This window comes from Tribolium castaneum, chromosome 7 (genome assembly GCF_031307605.1).
Source record: "Tribolium castaneum strain GA2 chromosome 7, icTriCast1.1, whole genome shotgun sequence".
NCBI lineage: Eukaryota > Metazoa > Arthropoda > Insecta > Coleoptera > Tenebrionidae > Tribolium > Tribolium castaneum.
The window spans coordinates 18,323,471-18,337,597 of NC_087400.1; the positions used below are offsets into that span (position 1 = coordinate 18,323,471).

General features: G+C 29.1%; 1 protein-coding gene across 1 annotated transcript; it reads right to left on the reverse strand.

Annotated features, from left to right (window-relative positions):
- Window positions 1-3,737: 3,737 nt before the first annotated feature.
- Window positions 3,738-12,875, reverse strand: LOC103314796 (uncharacterized protein). The gene is made up of 5 exons (XM_008201715.3): window positions 12,640-12,875; window positions 5,067-5,197; window positions 4,805-5,010; window positions 4,570-4,755; window positions 3,738-4,371 (listed from the first exon to the last, which is right to left on the reverse strand). The coding sequence occupies exons 1-5, from the start codon at window positions 12,782-12,784 to the stop codon at window positions 4,056-4,058; spliced, it is 984 nt and encodes a 327-aa protein (XP_008199937.1). The 5' UTR covers window positions 12,785-12,875; the 3' UTR covers window positions 3,738-4,055.
- Window positions 12,876-14,127: the final 1,252 nt, after the last annotated feature.

The following is a 14,127-nucleotide window of genomic DNA, read 5'->3' on the forward strand; positions in this document are numbered from 1 at the left end:
CTACAAAAAATTTTGTTCTTAAGTTTCAGGCTTCAAAATGACCCGAGGCAAAAAGTTTGTCGTAAACGAGTATATTTATTGTTTCCAAAGAAAGTTTCATAGTTATTTTTGGTGACTAGTGTATTATCAAGCAGTCATTGTTCAAGTCGTTAATTTTTTTTTCAAACAATGTCATATAATTTGATGAACAAAGAGCATGAAAGCAACGACTGTTCTGAATGTAGTATGTGCTTTAAAAACATTGTCAGTTATTATTATACAACACGATAAGGGCTTGTAATATTTTTGTTCTAATTGTATTTCTTTTACAGTAACGCAGATATAGTTTTGATTTAAGCCAAATTTTTTTCTGAAGAAAATACCGACTTGTTTTTTAATAATAATAATAATTATCTTTATTTAATATCAGTGACGTACAAGGTGTTTGATATTTTAATTTTTCTTTTGAAAAAATCCCTATACTGGCATTTAAAAACGTTAATACAAGCTGTTTCGTCTAAAACCCACATTACAAGTATTGAAGATTCTAATAAAGATATCATCTGAAAGTTGGTACTCAGTCATAAGCCATAATTTGTTAAGTTTTGCTCAATGAAAATATTCTTATCAAGGCGGCACTTCCGGTTATACCGGAAGTCGCTATCAACTTGCTTATCTTAGTAGAAAACTATGCTTTTCACTGCGTTTTTGGACTACTTAAGTTATTTTAAGGCCGTTTTTATCAGCTTTCTCTAAATTTAACCTAACCTTAATTTAACCGTTTTTGAGATATTTAGGATTTTTAAAAAAATTTTTGGATTTGCACCTGTCTCCTAAAAAATTTGATTTTTAGTTTAATCAAAACTGGGAGAAAATTAATTAACACAAAAATTGTATGTTTGGACAACTTCAAGTACATACCCATAACTTAATTTTTCAATTTTCCCAATTTTTATTTTACTGGGTGGAGGAGAATTTTTTCTGCATCTATCAGTAATAGCATTCCCTATACTTATCTGTGATAATTTTCAAGTTATGTTGCTTTTTTGACATTGTAGAAAATTTCTTGCTCACCACAGCTATTTTTGCGGGGTTTGTCATGAAAACATTTTTGATTAAACAAACGACAAACTCTGTTCAAAATTGTGTTGTCCGTTCTGTGAAAACAAAATAAATTCATTGAATGTTGGTTTAAAAAACTTCAATTTCTCACATTTTTTCTATCGTTTCCATGGCAACCTATGAGAAAAAGCCTATGGCTAATGAATTTCTCAATCTCAACAAAAAGTTATTCTAATTTAAAAACTATTAAACATAAGTATAAGGAATGCTAATACAGATCGAAACAGAATTAATGCTTTACGATTTAATGAAATGAAACTGTTGGCATTTTTTTTTGAAAAAAAAATGAGTTATAGGTGCTTAACGTTCTACAAACTTAACTTTAAAATTTGGGGTTTGTTATATTTTTTTAGAAATTTGAAAGCACCAAGAGAAAGAACTAGGCTTCCTCTTTCAAATGAGCTAAAAAATATTTTAAAATTTTCAATAAAATGGCTGAGCTATTAGTTTTTGAACTAGAAGATGCAAATCTAAAAAAAACAAAAACCCTAAATAATTTGTAAACGGCTAAATTTAGATATAAGGTAAGCTTATAATAAGGAACTTGATAGCGACCTCCGGTATAACCGGAAGTGTACTATCTTAAAAATATTTGCATTGAGCAGAACTTAAGAGATTATGGTTGTATACGAATTTTTAGATGACTATCATGACTAGAACTCCCAATACTTGTAATATGTGATTTAGACGAAACATCCTGTAGACTGAATTATTAAGTCTCCGCGCCTAACTAGAATGCAACACAAAATACAAAGTATAAGTGCGGTAAGTACCATGGTTAGTAGAGACTAACCATAGGTAAGTACCAGGTAAGTACTGAGTTTTAAAATCAAATCACAAATACGAATGGGCATATTCTCGTCATCTATAACAATAAAATTTAGCCTAAAGTCAAGGGTAAAGTCATTAATGTCATTATTATTCAAAATATTTTCCAATAGTGAAGAAACAAATGATGATATTAATTTTCGGAAAATATTGGCGCATCGGTAAAGTAATGTTAAATTATGTACAGAGTGCTGCATTTTGGATGTCCGAATAGAGGATCTCCGAAACTAAGAGATTTAAAAAAAACGAGACATATTCTCGGACCCGTTTTTTGAGAAAACAATTTTGATAAAAACCTCATCCCGCTATTATCTTTTCTGTATGACTTATAAACGAAAGTTTACATTTTAGTGGAATCTTAAAAAATTCATATTTTCCTTATTATAAAAGATGCACATTTGAAACAAAAACACTTTTTTACAGAGAATTTATCAGCGATTTTTTAACCATTCGTTTAGCTGTAATAATAATAACATAAAGTTTTATTTTTTTTAATGTGAATCATAGGAGGCTGTGATATTTTGGAAAAGCTTATTTTGTTTGATTTGATATGTCTATTTGTGTAATACGTTCTTTTTAAATGTTTTAAAAAATACATCATTTTGCTTTTTTTATAGTAGGCCATAAAAAAATTTTGAATTTTCAATCAAAACTATAAAAAATATATTACCCAACAAGTATTTATAATTTATTGATTTTTAAACACTAATTAATGCAAAAACAGCATAATAAATTATTATTAGCTCAAATTTTTGCAGTTAATAGAAATTATTTGTTTTTAGATTTAAAATGACAAGTTTACATTGTCGTTTTATTTCCTAATTAAACATTTAATGTCGGTAAAGAAAAAATCCTATTAATTGTATGATTGCCTGTCAATAAAATTTCACTTTACAAAAAATATCAATCTAAACACCAAAATCAAGCTCCATCTGCGGTAAAAATTACGTATCATTGTCAACGTCACGTCACCTCCAATGCACTTCACTATGTCATAAAATGTTGTGACACATCGTTTTCAATTTTCTGCATATTTTTTATGTAATTAAAATCTGCGACGATCGTACATTTGTTCAACTGAAAGTAACTTTAACATAGCGTATTTTAATTTCATATTTTTTATTTTAGTAACCGTTTAACAAGATTTCTAGATTTTTCACACCTTTTATGTGAAATAATTTTTCCATGGCTAAATACTTTCAAATATTTTAAATATATTTTTTATCAAAAGTATATAAAAATATCAAACCGTATTTTATTATTTTCAGTTTAGCAAAAAATAAGCTTTTTGAAAATTTCAAAGCAATCTATGATTTCTACTTATGCTATTACGGTTATACGAATGATTCAAAAAAAACCGCTGTTAACATTATTAAATTCTCTGTAAAAAAGTGCCTTATAATGTTTTTGTTTCAAATGTGTACTTTTTATAATAAGAAAGAAATGATTTTTATTTCGCTGAAATGTCAACTTTTGTTTGTTAGTTTAAAACAAGAGACGATAGCGGGTTGCGGTTTTGATCAAAATTATTTTCTCAAAAAACAGACCCCAGAATGTGTGACACGTTTTTCTCTAACGCTCTTAATCCCCCATTCGAACATCCAAGTTGCAACACCTTGTACAACAGCGTACTTTAATATGAAGTTATTTCTCATATTAATATTTTATATTTTATTTTAATATTTCGTTCTAAATAACAGCCAACGTATTTTATAAAGAAAGGCTTATTTTAAAGTTTCCATTAAATGTTACAGCTGGAAAAGGTATATTAAAATAAATACATTAAAAACAAAACCTAAACACAAAAATCTACTTAATAAATTTTATTACAACTATGCTCACAACAATGTAAAATATACCTCAGAACCACACTATTGTATTTTGATAAAAACAATACAGAATGACCCAAAAGTGACGAACCAACTCTCGTTCAGTTTAAGGGTAAAAATAAATTCAGATTTTTCCCAAAAATTAACTTGATTATAAGTTTTGATATATTTTTTTGTTTATAGTTTATTGAGCTCTATCTCGGAAAAAAAAACTCAAATCATTTTTTTGTTAAAAAAACTTTATCTCGGTACTATCTAAGAGATGGTCCAAGACTTTTGAAGCAATCTGTTGAGGATCTAATGAAATTTTGAAGGTGTTAGATAATGCTTTAACAATTTATCATGGGATTTTTTTCCTAGCCGTGTCAAACATTCTTCTATTGGTTTCTTCTCATCAACACACAGAGTCAAAGCTTCTCGAATCATTTCACTATCAACTGTTTTCAAATCTGTTGCAAGTTCCAAAGCAGCGCACACTCGAATAAATTTTGAAGTACAATCACTTCCATATTTGCCATATTCACCCGTTTGGTAATCCCAAGGAGACATGTAGTGATAAGAAATCCAATAAGACTTGTTTATGAAGAAAACTGCATTGCTGTCATAAGAATTCCTAACGAAACGACAATTTGAAATAATTATTATAAATACATTATAGACTGGTTTATAGAAAGCTTCATTAAATTTTAATTTGTCGTTAAAAGTTAACAACGCGAATAGACCAATAAAAATGGTTCAACTTGGTCACGTGATCCGTAATTGCGGATTAAATTAATGACGCTTCTAAACCGGTCCGTTGAATGTTCGTTACCTGTCCATTTGTTTTAAATCAAAAACATTTATAGCGCTGTGAATTAGTAAAGTTAAATGGTAACTAATTCCCAAACGTAACCACCCAAGTATGAAGAATGAATTCAAAATAGTTTCGTCCCAATATTCCACAGGAGCATTTATTGGCAAAAGTAAAGTTACAATTACAAAAAGGAACCAATAATACCTGAAACATATTAATTATTTAATTATTTTTGATGAAATAATATAAATACTTTTTCTGAAACATGACAATTTTGTCTTGCTCTAAATCAGACATGTCGATTTCTTCCAACAATTTTTCTTGCGCTGGACTCAGTTTCAAATTATTTGCTATAAAATGAGAATAAATGAAACCTTTTTGAGGATTAAATGGATCCATTTCTGTTTGGAAATATTTGTGATGAAGCCGATGAAGACGAACCCAGTTGTATATGGAGGTCTGAGAAAAAGAAATTCTTGCTTTATTTTCTTATATTTAATTTTTGTCGTAATTACTTGTCCAGCCAATGTTTGACAAAGCATAAGAAATATTTTTAGTGAAGTTGTTGCTTGGTAGGAATTGTGTGCCCATAATCGATGTGCTCCGGCTGTTACTCCAATTGTGGAAAGTAAGATTAGCATTAAACCTGAAATTATCAATTACACATTAAAAAACTTAATAATAATACCGCAATACTGCTATAGAGGCTGTCCGTTTTTCGAGCTCCACACTTGGGATTTCAGTTATTATAAGCGATACGAGTTCGGTATGCTGAACAATTATATACAAAGCGATCAAAAAGTCCTTCTATTAAGTAAGCTTAGAAATTAAAGGACATATAGTTGCGGAATTCAAGCCAAATGTCAAAAGAAAAATGTCAAAAAAATTCAGCAAATTAAATTATTGTTGGAATCCAGTTTTGCCCCATAGACACCATTTAGGGGTCGTGTAGCGTTCGGGTGTTTTTTGTGTCACGAATTCACGGCATCTAACAGTTTACGTTTGAGGTAATTTCAGATTAAATTTTGACAGCAGGCTGAATTAATACACAAGACTGGACACACGTTCTCAAGTGATACGCCTACTTGATAGAAGGACTTTCTGATCGCTTTGTACAGGATGTTCCGTCTAAAACACACATTAGAAGTATTGGGAGTTTTAATAATGATAATCATCTAAAAATTTAGACCCTGCTCTATGAAAACATTTTCAAGATGGTGACACCGGTTATACCAGAAGTCGCTATCAACTTCCTTATTTTAATTGGAAAAATATATTTTTTAATGCGTTTTTGGATTACTATAGTTATTTTGAGGTAGTTTTCATAAGCTCTCTCTATACCTAAATTTAGCCGTTTTTTTATTTACGAAATATTTATATTTTTAATTTTTTTTTGAATTCGCACCTTCCTGTTCAAAAATCGATAATTCTGCCATTTTAAAAAATCTGAAAATATCTTTTAGCTCATTTAGAAAAAGAAGCCTAGATCTTTCGTTTGGTGTTTTCAAATTTCTAAAAAAGAATAGCAAACCCCAGATGTTTAAAGTTAAGTTTTCAGAACTTTTAACACCCATAACTCAATTTTTTCAAACAAAATACCACAACTTTTATTTCATTAAATCCTAAGATTTTGATTCTACACCGACCTATATTAGTATTCCCTATATTTATATTTAGTAGTTTTCAAGCTACAATAACTTTTTGCTGGGTTTGAGAAATTCATTAAACATAGGCCTTTTCTCATAAGTTGTCATGGAAGCGAGAGAAAAAACGCAGAAAAGTAAGGTTTTTTAAACCAACATTTTGTGAATTTTTTTGTTTTTACAGAACGGACAACACAATTTTGAACGTTTAATCAAAAATGTTTTTATAGCAAAACTATGCAAAAGTAGCGATTAGCAAGGAATTTTCAAATGTCAAAAAAGCAACATAACTTGAAATTTATCACACATAGGTATACGGAATGCTAATACAGATCGATGCAGAACAAAATTCTCCTCCATCTAGTAAAATAAAAATTGGGCATCCTAAATGAAAAAAATAAGTTATGGGTACTTGAAGTTGAACCTAACCTTTAAATTTTTGGGTTTATTAACTTCTTTTCCAATTTTGATCACACTGAAGAACAGATATAGGCTAATTCCTGTAATTCTCCAAATATAATTTCAAAATCTCTAAAACTAAGAGAGTTATCGATTGTTTAAGTGACAGGTGCAAATTCAAATACTTTAAAAAAATCTTAAATATCTCAAAAACGGTTAAACTTAGATATAAGAAAAGCTTAATAGCCTTAAAATAACCTAACTAATCTAAAAACGCAGTGAAAAACATAGCTTTCCATTGAAAATAAGAAAGTTGTAAACGTCTTTCGGTATAACCAAAAGTGCCTCCATCTTCAAAATATTTTCATTGAGCAGAACTCAACGGAATATGGCTAAGCACCAACTTTCAGATAAATATCTTTATTAGAACTTTCAATACTTCTATATATAATGTGAGGGTTAGACGGAACAGGCTGTATTTTTTGTTTTCGAATTATTGTAAAAAATGGAAATTTGTAATTTTCGTTTTATTTTCATGCAACTTTGGTTTTTGTTATGAAAGCGATATTTGTTTTCTGTATTTTTGAAAAGTATTTTTTTCCTGATTACTATGATGTATGATCAAAATGAAGAAAAAATCATTTTTGCGAAGAGTGCTTTGAAAAAAACGCCAACAATTTTGTTTTTAAACAAACTAGATTTTTTGAAACTTAATTAAATTTTGATTTACGTTTCCGTCAAGCTTGCTTATTTAAAAAATAAACGACATAATAAGTTAGAAGTTTATTCTTCGCAAAACAAAACAAAAAAAAGTTATAAAAATTTTTCTCACATATTTAATAGAATTGTTAAAATTTAGTTTGAAAAACAAAACTTTTTGCGTTTTTTGCAAAAGTACTCGTTGTTTGCAAAAACGCATTTTTCTTTTTTTCGACTATATCATGTGATACAATGTTGTAATCAGGAACAAAAAAACTATATCAAATATGCCTTCCATAAGGAAAACCCAAGTTGAGTGTCGTAACTCTGATGTCACGAAAGCCTTGGAAAAAGAGACGACAGATTTAGATTTCTTGCAAAAAAGTGCATAAGGTTGTTCTATTGAAAAACGTCTAGTTCTTTTAATTTTCGCTTAAAAAATATAAACGAAAATTACAATTTTTTTTTCAATAATTCAATAATTTTATAACTTATTTGTCTAGCATAAAAATGAGCAACTTTGCCCTAATTTAATCGACCCCCTATCTCTTATAATAAATAAAATCCCAATGGTGGAAAAACGCCCAACTTGTGTAGTGAAATCTTTCTTAAAAGATACGTCGTATAAGCGGACCCCTCTGACAAACGGACATTTTTGTTGAACCCGTTTTGAGATAATTTATTTTAAATGGTATTATTGTTTCTCTTTTGAAAGGACTCTCCAATAAGCGGACGTCATGTCATAAGCACTTTATTGAATAGTTATTATTAACGATCTATCAGAAAATTCGGGAAGTCACATAAGAGGCTACATGTTTGAATTCATATAGAAGAGAAAATATTTATGAAAAGCAAGGTTTTTGCTTTGTGGATCAATTACCATGAGTTGGCGACGATATTGGAAAATCAAATTTTTAAGGCATCTGAAAAGTGGCTAAAAATATTTGTTTTGCATTAGATATTACACTTTTATTAGGATAAGGATTTTTGAGCAAAAACTCAAAACTGAAAAAAAATTGAATGGTGTAAAACTACAGATAATTGACTTACAATCTGTTTGCGTTACTTCTAGCTTAACCTTAACCTTAACCAATAACTAATAATTTTACTAAGAACCGATTTATGGAAGCGTCATTAATTTAATTCGCAATTAAATGCCTGATTAACTGATCAGTGATCACGTGACCAAATTGTAGCAATTTGGTTGGTCCATTAACAACGGTTAACTTTTAACAACAAATTAAAATTTAATGAAGCCCCTAGAGTTTCACGTAAAGTAGGATTTCGTAAAATTAATGAATTTGTAAATTATTGTGAACCAAAATGTCGGTTTTTATTTAAACCAATTAAAGATGACCTCGTTAAACTCCAAAACCAATGACGTCATAAATAATGCTGTGTTTACAAAAACAAAATCAACTTGGTTTTTAAAAAATTTGAATTTTATGCGATATCTTTGGTTCAACTCGTGTTTCGTATTTATGTACTGATTTTTACTGTATTTTTACAAGGTAACCAATTCACCAAACTTTCTGTACACAATGTTGTAATAAACTAAACTAAAAATACAAAGTACACAAATATGTATTTTTTTGAGCAAACAGTCATTTCTCATTTTGTAATGAGAAACATAGGTATTCGTCGATTAAAATCACCTTAATGCAATAAAATTTATCAGATTACTGAATCCAACGATCCAAATAATTTCACGGCATTTTAGCATCTATAGCGTGTTTCAAAACTATAAAAACGCCAACGTCGCATTTTACCGAATTATTTTTTTAAATGAAATAATTAAAATTTTAAAATACAGACTGATCCAGAAATACTGAGTCCGTTGGCAACACTGAACTTAAATTTTTAAGGATACCAATGGAGTACGCTTCCAGTTAACAACAATTTAACATTCTTGTGGGGTTGTACGTCAAATAATTGTTAAGAGAAATCGAATTCGGTTACAGTGTTGCAAATTACGAGCACAAATACTTTCAAATGTGTTGCCAACAGACTCAGTATTTCTGGATCAATCTGTAGTTATTAATGATTAAATTTTTCATAAAAAGTATAAATTACTTTAGCTATTATTTTTTCAAGTGCATAAATAATTTGTAACAGCTAATTTTGAGAAAAAATGCAATGTTGGCGTTTTTATAGTTTTGAAACAGCTACTTTCCTTCAAGTTAGAAATATCTTGGTGATGAGCTCGAAATGCAATTTTAATAATTTATTAAAAACAAACACTGATTTAAAAAAATTGAAATTGCATTTTTTTGAAAACACAAACCTTAACCAAAAAAATCATCAGTGTAGATTGCTAAACAATCCATACCTACGTACCTCGAAAACTAAAATAAACTTTTAAAATTGTTTTCTTCAAAAATGATTAACAGATTTGATAATGTATCAACAATTTTTTAGTAAAAATTAAACAAAAACGTTTGATTCCATTTATTTCGAAACTTTGTTCTATAATACAGTAAAACCTCCGAACAACGGACACACCTTTATTATTTGCCCGTTGTGGAGAGGTGTCCGCTAGTGGGAGGTGGAAATTTTAATATAGGTTTTGTTACGTTCCTACAAAAATGTCCGTTGTGAAGAGATGACCATGAAGGGAGGTTTCACAGTATATGGTTTCCAATACCATGTGATCATTTGAATTTATAATGGAGTGTTATACTAAAAAATTAAAATTTTTATATGGATAGCCAACAACAAAATAGGCGACCCATATTTTTTTATTTTAACCAAAGCTCTACCGTTTTTGAGAAAAATAATTGAAAAGGTGAAAATTCCTGGCCTGACGTCAGCAATGTTCCTTTTTGAATCAGCCAGTCACAGAACTTGAGATAGAAGACTTGCCAACAAAGATAGCTTGAAAGACATACGTTTTTTCTTAATTCCTGCCTCTGCTGTTTTACATACGACTTCAGATGTGCTGCAGGAGCAGTCATTTTACCAAAACACAAACTCCTGCAAAATATTAGCACACAACACAGTCACAATCGACAACTTACAGTTTTGACATTTGTATTTGACGTTTACCAGCCTAAACGTAGGTCGTAGCGTTAATTGTATGCAGCAAAAGACTGACGAATCATTAGTCGAGACATTGCTTACGTCACAGCGCAAATTTTATATTATTACTAAAAAAGTACCGATTTAAAAAACTCAGACCGATATACTAGACATCATTTTGTGTCTACTTTCAGAATCTGCAATTTACAAAAACTTTTACTTTTGAGTATAACACTCCATTAGAGAAAACTTTATTATTTTTTTAAACTTGATTGAAAACGCTGACTATCATAATTAATCAAGCTGAAGACTCAAAGAATAACCGTTTTTCAAAGCTAACAATATTTAGTTTACGTGTTTCTGTATTTTTGCCAGAACAATAGTTTAAGCTTCGATTGTTTCAGAATGATATTAAATATAATATATTTTTGAGCGACTTACTCGTAATATACAAAGTGATTCTTTTAGAACCTACATTAGAAACTTTTTAATTTATAATACAGCTAGAGCTTTAAAAATTTGCGTACGATCCAAATCGACCATTCTGAGTTCAACTAAATTATTTTCAAAATGGCTGAGCTTCCGAAACTATAAAAAGTTGGATTGAAGTTTGAATTTTTAAAAAGTAGCCACACATTTTTATTGCATATTTAAATTTACCTTTTTACGCATAGTAAAATTTATCCAAGTTGTTGTTACTTATCTGTCATAGTTTTTGCCATATGTCAATCTTTCTGTTAAAATTTTCATTTGCAAGGGTTTATCTATGATATCACAGTCCTTAAACCCTTTGCAATAAATGGATAATTTTTTTGGATTCCATAACTGAAGGTTCAAAGAGTCTTCTAAAGTTTTCAAAATTGTCAACTGTCAAAATTCATGGCTAGTATGATTTTTTCAAAATGGTTATTAAAAAACTGCTACAACTTAGTTTTTTCAAATAGAACGGCCCCATTTTCTTAATGACAATCGAAAGAACATCGATATTTACAGTGACTTTTATCAAATCCAAACCCATCTCTTACAGTTTTTGAAAAAAATCACTAAAAACCGATTTTACCGTAATTTTCATAGTTAATCAAATAGACCTTGCAAAATGGTCAACAACTGTCAAACTACAGTATTTTTTTAAATTTCTTGCTGGTTCATTATTAAATAAGCAGTAAAACAATAATATCTAAAAACGGTTTCTTACAACTTAGTGAAAGTAACTCAGTCAGTCTGGCATCGAATTTTAAACTTTTTGAATAAAAATAGCAAAATTTTATTGTATTTTTCGAAAGTTTACTTAATTAAAAATAAAAATAATGAGCTAAAATTCAGTTTTTTGCGATTACTTGATAAACTGAAGAGATAGATATAAGGGATGTAAATAAAAATCTGCATAAAAATTAATGTTCTTTTGATTGTCATTAAAAAAACAAGGTCATTCTATTTGAATAAACTGTTTTATAATCATTTTCAAAAAATCATAGTAGCCTTGAAATTTGACAGTTGACAATCCTGAAAATTCAGGAAGACCCTTCAAACCTTTGACTATCAAATGCAAAATTATTGTAAAGGGTTCACGAGCTCTGCTATTTTAAATGAACCCCTGCAAGTGAAAATGTGTATAAAAAAATTTATACGTCAAAACCTATGACAGACAAGTACTAACAATTAGGGTACATTTTACTCAGTTTCAAGAAGCAAATTCAAAAATGCAATAAAAATAGATGGTTACCATTTAAAATTTCAAAGTTGGCGCCAATTTCTCGTAGTTCCGGATGGTCGATTTAGATTTTATACAAAATAATGAAGTTCTAGCTATATTATAAATTAAAAAGTTTCTAATATAGACCCTAAACAAATCAGCCATAATACTTTTGATTAAAGAAATTGTCAAAAAATCTAAAAAAATATACTAAAAAAACAAAAAAGGATAATTTCTGTGTGCTTATTACTTCCTTACATACGATAAAACTATATTTTTATCTCATCTAAAAATACTTAAAAAAGTAGTGGAAATTTAGTGTACATTTTTCAAATATTTAATTATTTAAAGATCAATAATGAACTTCTCTAACGTGCTGAGTCCACACTAGTTTTTTGCAGAATTGTTTACAAATTAAAGTTAGCTCTTATCACTAATTGAAGACTCTACACTGTAAAAGCAATCTATCAATGTCATTCAAACAACTTTGGTCAGTAATCTTTCTGATATTTCTACATGTTTTAGTGCTTTGTGAAAATACAAGATTGATAATACTGTAAAGACGCAAAAGCTGTGAAAACCTAAATTGATTTATTAATTAAATGTAACTTAAATGAATAAAACACATAAACTTACTGAAACTTGTCGTGAGAAAATAGGCATCATAAATAATGAAATGTAATCCACAGAAACAAGAAATTGCCACTTGAAGATTAAGTACAACGCAAAACCAGTCGACTTCTCGTAAAGTTGATAATTTTTCATCTTTTGATTCAGACATATTTAGCAATTTTATTTCACCAACTAATACGTAAACATAGAAGCGCACCGACTGTCCACTTTCCACCGACTGTTTATTGTATGGCGAATGAAATTCGATAGAAAGCTTTTAGCGACAACAGCAAATCGCATTTTCATGAACAATATTGAATTATTAGCTCAATTTATTTGCTCAGTTGAAAAGAAAGTGGACATTCCGCGGAAAATTAATGAGCTGGAAGATATCGTTTTAAATTGATGAATGTTTAATATGAAAATGACAGAGTTGGTTTGTAGGAAACTAAATTATTAATAGTAAATTATTTAAAGCTATTATTAAAAAATTGGGTGTAGATGAAGTAAAAAAATTGGAAGTGTAGATGAAGTAACAAACATGTGTAAAGATAAAGAGTTTTCACACCAGAGTTATCACTTGCTACACAGCAATGCGTTCTTTATTAGACCATAATTTTTAAATGGAAACTGTTACGTCTGTGCAAGGAGAAACTCAATCGAGTACCAACTGTTAGTTAATCATTGAAAATTTTTATTTACGTGAAGTTGTCTAATTCAATTACAATATCTTTTAAAAAGAAAATATCATACAGTTTGTTAAACCCTTCTCATGACTAAGCAGTGTATGGTAATCAGGTTTAGTAAAGCATTCGAGTGACATTTAACCCTAAAATGTATTGTATGCAAATTTTTGTGTTGAAAACTGTATCCAAAATGTTTTTATAGCAACTAACAAAATCGTGAAACCAAATTCTTGCTTAGAAACAATAGTAAAATATTTTATTACGACAAATTGAGAGGGAGAAAAAATGCAGTATTGTTTGCATAGGTATTAGATTAAAAAAAATGTTTATTCTAAGTAATAGATCGGTTATTTACAATATTTTTTTTTGTTTCGTAAAATATAATTTTTGTATTCATAGCTAGCTATCTAATACTGCAACTGCAATGTCTACAAACATTGATTATTTTATGTTGGTATGAGGTATCGCTTCCGTTGAGAGGGAAACGATGATTTTTTACGTGACGGTATAGTTAAATTAAATTAAATTTAGAAACCAGCCCATCAGTAGCAAATAAAATAAATTATATAAAAACTAATTTTTTCACATTCACAATTCATGCAGCACTCCCTGCGCTCGTGCTTTAAAGCATTGCTCATATGAGAACTGCAATTCTTGAACACGAAGTATTAAAAGTTCTAATGAAGATATTTATTTGAAAGTTGGTACTCAGCCATAATCCGTTGATTTGTGCTCAATGTTTTAAATAAGCAAGCATGATGGAAACGTAAATAAAAATTCAATTAAACTTCCAACATTTAGTTTCTTTAAAAACAAAATTGTTGTT